General features: G+C 45.1%; 1 protein-coding gene across 1 annotated transcript in view; it reads left to right on the top strand.

The window, feature by feature from the left end:
- Positions 1-12,639, top strand: part of tgm1l1 (transglutaminase 1 like 1) — a 22,156-nt gene extending 9,517 nt beyond the window's left edge. Inside the window, exons 5-14 of the mRNA XM_076294493.1 lie at positions 2,039-2,157; positions 2,347-2,454; positions 2,783-2,960; positions 4,464-4,602; positions 5,082-5,274; positions 6,177-6,330; positions 7,465-7,749; positions 8,216-8,376; positions 8,740-8,876; positions 11,197-12,639. Of these exons, the coding sequence (XP_076150608.1) occupies positions 2,039-2,157; positions 2,347-2,454; positions 2,783-2,960; positions 4,464-4,602; positions 5,082-5,274; positions 6,177-6,330; positions 7,465-7,749; positions 8,216-8,376; positions 8,740-8,876; positions 11,197-11,344 (1,622 nt within the window). The 3' untranslated portion in view covers positions 11,345-12,639. The remainder of the gene's footprint in view (positions 1-2,038; positions 2,158-2,346; positions 2,455-2,782; positions 2,961-4,463; positions 4,603-5,081; positions 5,275-6,176; positions 6,331-7,464; positions 7,750-8,215; positions 8,377-8,739; positions 8,877-11,196) is intronic.
- Positions 12,640-12,699: the final 60 nt, after the last annotated feature.

Here is a 12,699-nt window from a genome sequence, read left to right as displayed (position 1 = left end):
GAGGCTGTTTTATAGTGAGTCTGTATCATGCCACGCATCTACTCGTTCTCCTCCATTCATCCGTCACTCTGCTTCGCCTTCACTTGATCTGCAGCCCACAGGCATTCCCACTCCACCTCCAGCCTGTAAACACCTTTTCAAATGTATTAAGTATTCTCTCTCCCTCCCTCCTTCCATCCATTCCTCTCCCAACCCTTCCATGTCTCCGTCCCTCCACCCATCTGTTTTCATATTGTTTGTGTGTCAGACTGTTGGTCTGTTTAGCATAAGCAGCAGCAGCAGCAGCATCTTTTTCATTCAGCCCGTATTCTTCCTCTCCTTCCTCTCCTCCTGTGGCCTACAGGCTGTACTGCCTCCTAAACTCCGACATTCTCATTTCTCTCAATGTCTGCACTTTTTCATTTCTTTTCATTCTCACTGTGTGCATACCCATCACTCCAATTGGCCCATCCCTCCCTCCCTCCCTCCCTCCCTCTCCCTCCCTCCCTCCCTCCCTCTCTCTCTCCCTCTCTCTCTCTCTCTCTCTCTCTGCCTCCATTTTCCGTCTTTTATTCCCTCTTTTTCAAATCGTCTGCTCTTACTCTCTTTCGATTGTGCTTTCTCTTCCTGTTTCCTGTCTTTCGAAGTTTACATTTCCTTCTTATCTCTGTCTTTTTCCATTTGCTTCCCTGTGGACCTCTTCCCCAACTACTCCCTGTGCCTCTACTTTTACTTCCCACTCTCCTCCACCCTCTCTCTCACTTTTCATCTCTCTCCCTCTCTCTTTTGTCGTTTTTTCTCTCTCTACCTCTCCCGTCTGTGGTTTGGATTTGAGATAATCACGGCCATGTGTTGGTGTGGAAAATAAACAGCTGTAAAACAGAAACAGACCAGGGCGTCACACACACACACACACACACCCTACTCTACCCAGCTTAGCTATCAGGCTGGTGATGTAACTCTGGAGGGAGCACACTACTGTACTGTTGGTTCCCCTCCCGAGTACAGAGGTGACCATGACCGCTCTGTGCCTGTCCCACACACCCCACTGATCTCCTATACCCTCTGTGATGAAGGTGGAAGTCACTGTTACTGATGTGATGCAGTGGGGCATCAGTACATTCCTCCTCCATGAGGAATGAGGATGTTGGTGGTGTTTGCTATTCCCTAACTCCATTCCCAGCACTCCATTGTCCTTCACCCATATCCTGCTGCTGCTCATGCCCAGTTGGTGACAGTGCCTTGAAAAGTACCAGCCCCTGTACACTGCATTGTGTAATCAAACTACATTATGCAATTATTTGACAAAATGTGATACATTTTCAGTTCATTATTATCACTTCATAACTCCCACATTTTGTTAGTCTGCCGCACTTCCTGAACACAATTTGTAATAAATGTCCCTGCATTTTGTTATGAATTATTACATACTGTATTGCAGTGATTATTACAAAATGAGTGAGTTGCACTTCTGTATGCATGTTATGTTTTTAGGAAACGTATTACATATTTGAAATGTGGCAGATTATTATAAAATGTGTGAGTTATAACATATATTATTACATATTTTGCACATTTTGTCAAGTTATTACAGAATACAGTGTTACTATATAATGCGCCGTTGCATCCCCTCTCCTGATTCTGCATTCTGAGCCAGATCCAGACGGTTATGTAGGAGGACTGTGGTGATGTAGGAGTGACATATGGCCTTGTACTCTCCCCATGATGATATTCTTACTGGGGGCAAGGGTATCACCTTTACTGGATTCCATCCTTGCTTCATTCTCAGTGGACAGACATTCCTAGAAAGGAAATAGGAGGAGCCACTCCCTTTATTGTAAGAAAAAAGAAAAAAAATCTCTCTCACTCCTTACCACAGAGGTCATGAAGGTCATGCGTAACAAGAGGGGAGAGGGCAGTGCTTTGAAAAGTTGGGAAGAATATGATGAATGCCTTCCTCACCGTGTGTGGCCCCAGAGGACATTGTGTCCACAGTGGAGAACAGAGTGAAATGTATGATCCAGATGAAATGTGTTTCCCCTCCTCTCTCCTCCTCCAGAGGACATCGTGTACATGGACAATGATGAGGAGAGGAACGAGTACGTGCTGAATGACACTGGAAGGATCTACTACGGCACGGAGAAACAGATTGGTGCTCGCACCTGGAACTTTGGACAGGTAAGGAGGAGGCTCCCGGACGGACGGCAGATATGCTGTGGTGCAGAGAGAAGAATGCACTCGTTATCGACAAATATGTTGTTATTCTGTTATGCTGTTATTATTTAGATCATTTTCTACATTCCACTGTCTCCCTCCCTTTTCCCCTGACGTCTCTTCTCTTCTCTGTTTCTTGTCATCGGTCATCAGTTTGATAAGGACATCCTGCAGGCCTGCATCTACATTCTGGAGAAGAGTGATGTGTTGCCGTCCGGGAGAGGAAACCCTGTCAATGTGGTCAGAGTCATATCTGCTATGGTGAGTCTCATCAGTAACACAGTGTATACATTGAAATGTCTATAGAGCCGTTTGTATACTATAGAATCCATGATAAAATCAGGATCCATTTTATTACTAAAGATTCCACCCAGTCCAGAATAAGTCTTGTTAAACAGTCCTCGAAACAGGCTAAAATTATGAAATTATGCTGTGTGTGTGTGTGTGTGTGTGTGTGTGTGTGTGTGTGTGTGTTGGTGTTTTCCTTAGTTTCACAATCCTTGTTAAGTTCCGTTTAGTCATTAGGCCCACTCTGTTCAGTGCTCTTGAGTGAGGACTTACTAATACAGTGTGTTTCTTCATGGTGCAGATTAATTCTCCAGATGACTTGGGCGTTCTAGAGGGGAACTGGTCAGGGAACTACGTGGGCGGAACGTCTCCCACCGCTTGGAGTGGCAGTGTGGACATCCTGAGGAAGTACTACCAAGGGGGAGGGGCGCCCGTCAAATATGGCCAGTGCTGGGTCTTCTCCGGAGTCACTACAACGGGTGTGTTTTTGTGTGTGTGTGTGCAGGGATGGATTACTGCACGGGCCTACCGGGCCCAGGCCCAGGGGGCCCTGAAGCCCAAGCCATTGCATGGAGTCATTGCCTCAGTATTAACACATCAGGATGTAGGCTATGAATCTAATTGAATTTAAGAATTGTCCATCCCTGAAATGCACCAGAATACAGAAAATCACATCAAACAAATGTGACAATTAGCCTCCTTAATACATCTGGACCCAGGGGCCCGAAAGTTCATAATCCGTCCGTGTGTGTGTGTGTGTGTGTGTGTGTGTGTGTGTGTGTGTGTGTGTGAGTGTGTGAGTGAGTGAGTGAGTGAGTGAGTGAGTGAGTGAGTGAGAGAGAGAGAGAGAGAGAGAGAGAGAAATACCTTTTCAAAATAGCTAGTCATTGATTCTATCTAGGGACACCACAACAGGTGCATGAGTGCGTGTGGATACGCCTGTAATTTGTGCACATGTGAGTGTGTATACGTGTGTGTTTGTGTGTGTGTGTGTGTGTGAGTGTGTATACGTGTGTGTGTGAGTGTGAGTGTGTATACATGTGTGTGTGTGTGTGTGCCTCACAGGGCTCAGGGACAGGCCTCCTGTTGAGGCGATCCAGGCCGCATTCCTACCATACCACACGGCGGCTCCACTTGTGCCCCCCCCCCCTCCGGTATGAGAGGCAGACACGCCTTGCTGGCCTCTATCTGCTCTCACAGTGCCACATGGACACTGCTGTTACATGAACGCTTCACTGTCTGTGTTGATATTTGACATTTCTCAGGATCATTTCAGTTTTTGTGTGAATGGTGAAATTCAAGGGGAGGCACATGCTTTCATCTGATATGAAATGAAATAGTTAGATACATGTTACATGTTTTTGTTTACCATTTACTCCCGTAAATGGTTCCCCTGGTAAATGACAACTGTACTCACACTCCCACCCTAGTCTGCAATGAGTGTGAAATGTCAAATCATGTGATCTCTGCTCAAGGCCACTGCTGTGGGTTTAGTGCAGGGTAGGCAGGGTCCTCTTATTTAACTATGTTTTTGAAGGTATTGCTCTTTTAGGTGTCTTTCTTATGTCCATCTATTAATCTCTGGTGAAAGTCATTGAGGAGGTACATATTTTCACTAGCAAATGTAAACAATGAAATAACCTCTAGGCATACCCTCTCCCTTGAGTGTTACAAGGGTGAGAGGTCCAGAGGAGGTGTATGTTGCATAATTACAGTTGTAAAGTGTACAACGTCTAAACAACGTCTAAACGTCTCTCTTTAGCACCCCCACTGGGTTGCTGGCTAGTTTGCACCTCAGAAACGTGTCTAGTGGAAAGTTTGGCTGGGTTTGCCAAAACGTTCCCAGGGGAACGTTTCCCTAATGAGACCAGGTTGCGTAAAGTTGGTATTTCCCAACCTCCACTCACTTTCCTCTCTTGACCGCCTTTCTTTCTCTTTTACTCCTCTCTTCTTCTCTCATTCTCTCATTTCCCCCCAAACAGTGCTCAGGTGTCTGGGAATACCCGCGCGCAGCGTGACCAACTTTCAGTCCGCACACGACACCGACGTCTCCCTGACGACCGACGTGTACTTTGATGAGAACATGGAGCCCATCGACTACCTCAACTCTGACTCTGTGTGGTGAGTCTCCATTCACACCTCTGCTCCAGGTTCCACTGCCTCACACAGTGGCGGGTTCTACTGCCATGGATGGAAACCGGATGGGGACCGGATCTGGCCCGGATCTGTTTTAGAGTCAACAGCCTCCCCCCAGAGAGTCAGGCAATCCTAAGTTTAGACTCAGTATAGGGCCACAAGTTATTGGCCAATAGGGCTCTGGAGACGTCATTGCGTAGCAAAGATCAACCTCAGCAGAATACATCTGAAGTGCTGATGTAAACATGACTAAATGGAATGTGTTTGAGACACAGTCATGGATGACAAATTTTCTTCCTCTGTCTCTTCAATCTCTCTTTTTCTGTCCTTCTCTCTTCCTCTTTCACTCTCTACTCCTCCCTCCTTCTCTCCCACTCTCCACCTCTCTCTCTCTCCACCTCTCTCTCTCTCTCTCTCCTGCTCTCCGTCCCTTCCTCCCTGTATCTCTCTCTCTCTCTGGTCAGGAACTTCCACGTGTGGAACGACTGCTGGATGGCTCGCCCGGACCTGCCCCCCGGCATGGGCGGATGGCAGGCTGTGGACTCCACACCCCAGGAGACCAGCCAGGGCACCTTCCGCTGTGGCCCAGCCTCCGTCACCGCCATCCGCACCGGCCAGGTGTACCTCAAGCATGACACGCCCTTCGTCTTTGCTGAGGTGAGACCCTGTAGAGCAGCAACCACTACCATCACCACTGCTGCGCATCTGTGCCAATAAAAGCCAGTCTGTGCTTGTCTGTTGCTATTCAAAAGAGATTTTATCTAACAGGGTATATGGAGTTTTTTGAATGGGGGCTTTTATTTTGTAACAGATATGAAGCCACTCCTTTTTATGCACTGTGGAATCAGAGCATGTCCTGAGATGCCTGCTTAATTACATATTTGGTAGTTATTGCATATTCACATCTGCATCTCAAGGAACATCATGTCTTGGGAAGTGTTAGAAAGAACATTGACTGCATCTGGATGGCTGTCATTGCCATGACAATTAGTTTTGGACAGGTAAACATACTGTATCAGAGCAGGTCAGAACAGAGCAACACTGACATCAACGTGTTCTCCCTTTCTCACGTCAGAGTGAGAACCTTATGATCCTTATTCACTATGAGCCTCCTATTTGGCTACATGGTGCAGTGAGTAGTTATAAGCATGGGCAATGTCTATGGGTGACTTCAAAGCTGGGCTTAGCAGTTTTCATTTAGAATGCTTGTAAAGTTTTTATATCTCACCAGCTCTTAATTAAATTCAATCAGACCACCCAAGGCTCTGTAATCAGAAACTGGTTGGTTTCTCTTTTCCTGCAGTATATTCAGAGGACTACTTTGCAAGGATGCAAGTTCAAACTTAAAGGGTCAGGCTTTAGAGGGATAACTTCAACCAGTTAGCATCACAGGTAATTTTTATCCCTTCCTGGACTGAAGTAGCCAGTATAGCATTAGCCATCTAAAATATTGTGCTTCTAGTTTACTTGCCTGGTGGTTTATATAATATCTCCACAATATGTTCATAGCAGAATCTGGTTGCAGGTTCACCTTTCCCCTCCTTTGCCTGTGTTCTCAGGTGAACAGTGATAAGATCTACTGGCAGCGCAACCTGGATGGAACCTTCAGCCAGATCCACAATGAGAAGCAGGCCGTTGGTCGCTTCATCAGCACGAAGGCTGTGGGCTCAGACGAGCGCATGGACATCACACACCTGTACAAACACACCGAGGGTAAGACTTAACTCGGTCACTCTCAACGATATACCAACGACAGCGCACACACACACACACACACACACACACACACACACACACACACACACACACACACACACACACACACACACACACACTCACACACTCACAGGGTAGGGCTCATCAAAGTCACTGTTAATAACATTCCTGCTTCTACCTGAAACACACACACAGAGACAAGTGATTTAATGCTGGATGAGTGTTCTAGGCTAGATTTGTTTTTTCAATTCCGAGGGCACAAAAGATAGACAGTTAGGTGGTGCCAGATATTGAGTGACGACCTAAAATCTGTCCAGACATGCACTAACAACACTGCAGGTCATTAAACCACAGAGAGCAATGATGACATGAGCCATGCATCACTGTCTCTCCGCTGAGGTGGTGATTATCATGTCTAAAACACAGCCTAACAAATTACGGTAGGCTTTGATAGTATGATGATTATAGTTATGGTGATATGGATATATGATTTAGCAGATGCTTTTGTCCAAAGCGACTTACAAATAAAAACAATACAATAGTTAAAAATAAACAGTGAACAGTTTTAAAATCTTGGTAAGACTACATCAAGGAAAATAGCAATAATAAACAGTACACTCTTAAAATGAATGTGTTGTCCCTATCTGGACACAAACCAAGTTGTGTTGTTTTCAACACATTTGTTTTAAGAGTGTAATGTTAATGCAATATCAATGATCAATAGCCTAATGAAGATAAACAAATACCATAATATACAAACCATAACTCATAAGAACCACTTAATTACTAAGTGTATGCTGAACAGATGTCTTTAGACCCCTCTTGATTATATGATCCTAGTGATAATATGATTATTAGATGACATCCACAATAAATGTATCACTATGTATACCCAGAACTGGTATCTTAATCAGGTAAATCAACACAACACACATTTGTTTATAGAACTTTATGTATATACCCAAAGTGCTTTACATTCCCTCACCTCAACCACCACCGATGTGTAGCACCCACCTGGATGGCATACAATACTCACCACAGATCAGATTGAGGTGAATTCAGCCAGGCATTCAGTCCTCATCAAATGACTCGCCATGTTTTGACTGATCCTCCTTAATCTGTGTGCATCAGGCTCAGAAGAGGAGCGCATTGCAGTGGAGACCGCCAGTCGGTATGGCACCAAGCCGCAGGTCTACTCATCACCCCTAGCAGAGGACGTGAGCGTGGAGGTGAAGCTGGAAGGTGAGGGTCCTCGCATGGGGGCCGATGCACAGCTCACTATCGTGGTGACCAACCTGAGTGCGCAGCCCCGCAGTACCAACCTTCACAGCCAGGTGGCGGTCATGTACTACACTGGCGTGCTGAAGAGCACAGTGAAGAAGGACAAGCTGCCTGTGGAGCTCATGCCTAATGAAGGTGAGACAACAGTGGACCTATTTACCATTACCATTATGTGTTAAAAAAAACAATGTAAGTTGTGTTATTTTCAACACATACTGTCTAACAAATAAAAAAGGAAACACAAACTGTGTTGTCCCTATCTGGACACAGAGATGTGTTAAAAACAACACAAGTTTTAAGAGTGTAGCCTTCGGGAACATCTGAAGACATAGGCGAGAGCAAAGGCATCTGTGTCTCTTTTAGTAATATGAAGTAATTTGTTACTCTGGATGTCATGAATGAGCACATTTGTCTTGATGAAGAACTGAATGGATGAATGAAGGAATTATTGACAGATATAATGTTGACAAATATCTAAATGAATGAACGAATCAAATAATCAATGTGCTTATGCATTCATTTATCTTTAAATGAGCAAGCTTCAAAACTCCTGTTGTTGTTTTGACTCACACTCCATCTCCCCCTGTCTCTGCCCATGCAGTGAAGACCATCAACTGGGTCCTGCCCTTCCACCACTACCAGGACCAGCTGGTGGACCAGGCAGCGCTGATGCTGACCGTGTCGGGTCGGGTCTCGGAGACCAAACAGGTGCTGGCCTCTCAGACCAGCTTCCGACTCCGCACACCTGACATCAACATCAAGGTACACATCAACATGAAGCATACCACAGCAATTCATAATGCCTTGCAGCCTACTGTGTGTGCAAGCTGTTGATAGCTGTTGGTTCAAGCAATGAATCACATAATGTTAAGGTCCTGAATGTACAGTATAATTCATGAATGATCATAAACAAAGCAGTTATTATTATTCAACAAATATTGCCATTTTTAGAGAATATATTTCATTTTTCAATATAGTATATTAACTAAATTAGTGAAGTGGATTTTAAAAATATTACCAATTATTATTTGTTGTTGACCTGTTAATAGAATCTGAGTGGCTGGTCTATGCTTGGCCTCCTGCATGGTCTGAGTGCCCCTGTGTCTGTGTGTGTGTGTGTTTCAGCCTGAGGGGGAGGCAGTGGTGGGGAAGGAGATGTCAGCCAAGATCAGCTTCACCAACCCTCTGCCGTCCACGCTGCGTAACGTGGTCCTGCGTGTGGTGGGCCTGGGGCTGAGAGACCTGCACCCCATCCAGATCGGGTAAGAACCCCTGACAGCCTGCTCACTCTGGCGTAGCGTAGTGGCTAAGGAATCAAAAAGTCATGGGTTCAATTCCAGACTGCCACTGTTGTGCTCTTGAGCAAGTTACTCTGGGAGAGTAGCCCTTGTAATAAAAAATGTCATCTGTAAGTCGCTTTGGATAAAAGCATGAGCCAAATGTATCTATAGGCCCTTTCACACTGGCAAAATTGCCCCGATTTTATGAAAGTGTCCCTTTCACATAGACCGAGGCGGAACGGCGGGACAAAGGGTCTCGCCAAATTTACTACCAAGCCCCCTAGACATTTTGCCGAGTTTTTTCGTTCCGCCACCAGTGTGAATGGGTCAAGGCGGAAAGGGGGAACGTGGGCGTGGGAAGGGGACGTGGGCGGGGGTGTCTAGTGACGCTACCTATGCAACCCACCACCGGGAGATTTAAAAACACACACAGCTGATCAGAACGAAGAAGAACAACAACAACAAGGAGAAAGAAAACATGGCACACTGGGGAGACCAAGAAATCCGGACGCTCCTTGCCCTTAGGGGAGAAGATGAGGTGAGGCGCCACATGAACGGGACAGTAAAGGATGGTCCTATATTGGAAAGACTGGCCGGAAAACTCCGCGACCTCTGCTATGCACGGGACAAGATGCAGGTCACCAGCAAATTAAAAAGCCTGCAAAAAATTCAACAGCGTCAATGACCACAACGGCAGAAGTGGCAGGGGGAGACTGGATTGGCCATATTTCCACCTCTGTTGTGCGATTTGGGGGAGCAGCCACTCGGCCAACCCTGTCGCTCTTCAGAGCAGCATGGAGGCGACACCTGCATCCCCAGCATCCAGTGTCTGTTCTGGCGCCGACACCAGCACCAGCGATTCCAACACCGAAAGCCAACAATCAGCCACCGATAACCAACCAGGTAAATTCGTAGGCCTATACTCATTTTCGCAATTGCAGGCCATAACATTCCACTGTGTGTTTCACCGATTTGTTTGCCTATGAAACAACCCGACTAAGTATCCAAAGGGACATGCAGTCGCAGTCTTCCCTTATGCGGGATATGATTGCAAGAATACCAGCTCCTGTACCAGAGCACAGCACCCCACGCCACTACCGTGCACCTGCTGCAGCGTCCTACCACTCTCCTCCGCCACCATTCCCCAGCTTCCACATGGACGAGTCACACAACGGGCCGTCTGCGTCTTATCAGCAGCTGGACTGATCATATTGTTGTTTTTAATTTTGCGATTTTTTAAAAAAAATTTTTAGCACTGCATATTTTGCAGTTATAGGGCTCTATTTTTGGTATGGATGGTATTTTTTGTATGTTTGTAAATAGTTATAATACACTGTTGCACTGATGTTTTAATTTTGCACTTGTAAATAGTTAATGTTTGTAAATAGTTAGGCTATAATATGCCTACATTGCACTGTTGGATGTTTCATTTCACTCATTTACATTCGCCAGACTTCACAAATACAGTCCGCGGTTATTCAAATGTGGACGTCTAATCGGTGAAATCACACTTCTTATTGTAATGCTTAATGCATTGTATACCGATTGCTTTGGTAACTGCACCTGTTTAAAATATTGTGGACTTTAATGCTAGGAATGCCTGCTGTATTGTTCGAGGACAGGCGATAATGCTCTTGAACAAGAGTAGGTATTGTAATGCTTAATGCAACTGCTCCCTGCTTCTCTTCAATTTCTCATCCAAATTACTTTTTATTGACCGAAGACGTTGCTCGCAAGATGAATCCGATTCTATCGAAGCATAGCGCGGCACGATGATGCAAAGCAACTTCAATTGCATCTGCAAGGTAGGCCTACTAAAGATGTGGGCAGCAGCTAGCCAAAGTGTCGTCGGTTGTCCCGCCATGGTTTTGAAAATTACACACCTGCTGCATCTGAAGGGTGCATAAGGCCCACGCTTATCAGTCTACACGCCCCCTATTGCACGTCACGTTTAAATTTGCTAGCTGGTCCCACCCATAGGTCCTGTCTCCTGGCTCCCCAAATCGCCGGGACTTGTGAACAGATCAGCAGGCCGGCAAATTTTCACCTCGTTTTCAGACACACGTTGCGGCAAAAAGACATCTCCTCTTCCCGCAAATTTTGCGTAATCTCTGTGTGAAAGGGCCTATTGAGTATCTTTTGACTGCCACACAACAACGCAGAATACCTGCCTAAGACCATTGTGTAGGTATGTATTCACCCACTCACTCAGTCTGTGGTCTCTCATCCTTCTAACCCTCCTTGTCTCTCCCTCTCTCTCTCTCTCTCTCTCCCTCTCTCTCTCTTTCTGTCTCTCTCTCAGTGACGTGGGCCGCCACTCCACGGTGACGGTGACGGAGCACTTCATCCCTTCGCTGCCGGGGAGCAGGAAGCTGGTGGCGGTGCTCGACTGCAAGCAGCTCACCCAGGTGCACGGCGTTGCCGACATCCAGGTGACGGAGAACCTGTGAACCTGTCGTCATGCCACTGTGCCTCTCCCACAGACACCAGACCTCTCATCTATGGCCTCTCCCACCTGCCCACTCCACCCCTCAGCGTATGCACAGTATTGAAGTTTGAAGGTCTGTTTAGGGTCTACCTCTCTCAATCTAGTCTGTCTTTTTATACACTCCCATTGTGTGAACTTGGAAGATGCAAGTAGTCCTTGAAAGTTAACTGAAGTTCAGTGTTTGGTGATTAAGTCACATTCTCCGTTACATTCTGTTTTTAAACATGACACAGGACCAGCCTTTACTAGCCTTGTATAGTCAGGTGGACAGTATAAGTATACTGTATTTTGAAACAGCTGACATTTTAAAATAGCATTCAGGACTAACATTTTTACCTAAAGTTGCAGGGATATTTGGGGATCTGGGGTGGGTGCTTAGTGGAATAAAAACCTGTAGACTGAGTCATTTACAGAATGTGAACCCTCATCAAGTATTGCCAAAGGAAAGTCTGGTCGAATAGTTGAGACCAATCCCTGTCTTCCTCTTATTTACCTGAATAAACATGGAACCATTATGTAGTTATAGCAGTTTAACAAGCATTTCAACTATTGTAGGTGACACAGAAACACTTTGTCACCATCTACTAGAGATTTATTTTATTGTTTTATTTGTGTAATATTAAGCTCCAGTTGTACCACTGAGCGGTCATCCTGTATCCATATGCAATTTCCATTTTGATACATCTTTAATGAACGTAAAACAAAGTGCCCTTTCAGCACGCCTTTAATGTAATTATCTGATTGTCTTGTAGATGTTTTATATATGATTATTACAAAGCAATATGACAGATGACCTGACTGGACGTTTACAATAGGTGATTAAATAGCAACCTAAAATAGCTTTCTCTCAATGAAAGAAAAAATATTCCAAGTGCTATGCACGTCTGCATTTAAAACCATCTAGTGTTGCCACAGTATGTAACCCTGTGCACTATACCAAATGTATGAAATTAGATATTTGCTCTTATGTAGCCCACATGATCAAAGCCTTATGATGCCAGAGAAATCCATGGTGAAGACTTTATGTCAGGATCACAGTATTAAGCACATATTGTACCATTTGCAACCAACTGGTTAGCAATATCTAAAAGTTTGTAATTTGTCCTGCACTTAAAAAGGTTATATGAAGAAAAGCATAGAATGCATACTGTAGTTGTGTCATTACTACTAAAACAATTATTATTTATCTATGTGTTTACACTATTGTTGTTTGTCAGATGCTGTATTTTGTTGCTAATAAAACAAAATGTAAGGAGATGCTTGTGTTTTGTGTGTCACTGTGTGTTTAAGTCAGTGAGTCAGCTGAGCCCGCTGGTC

Source organism: Alosa pseudoharengus, unplaced genomic scaffold (genome assembly GCF_046254945.1).
Source record: "Alosa pseudoharengus isolate Yale_2024_CS ecotype anadromous, Long Island Sound unplaced genomic scaffold, YU_APseudo_1.1 YU_APseudo_1.1_scf_2, whole genome shotgun sequence".
Taxonomy (NCBI): domain Eukaryota; kingdom Metazoa; phylum Chordata; class Actinopteri; order Clupeiformes; family Clupeidae; genus Alosa; species Alosa pseudoharengus.
The sequence above is the reverse complement of the archived record's forward strand: the minus strand, read 5'-3'. Positions and strand labels throughout refer to the sequence as shown.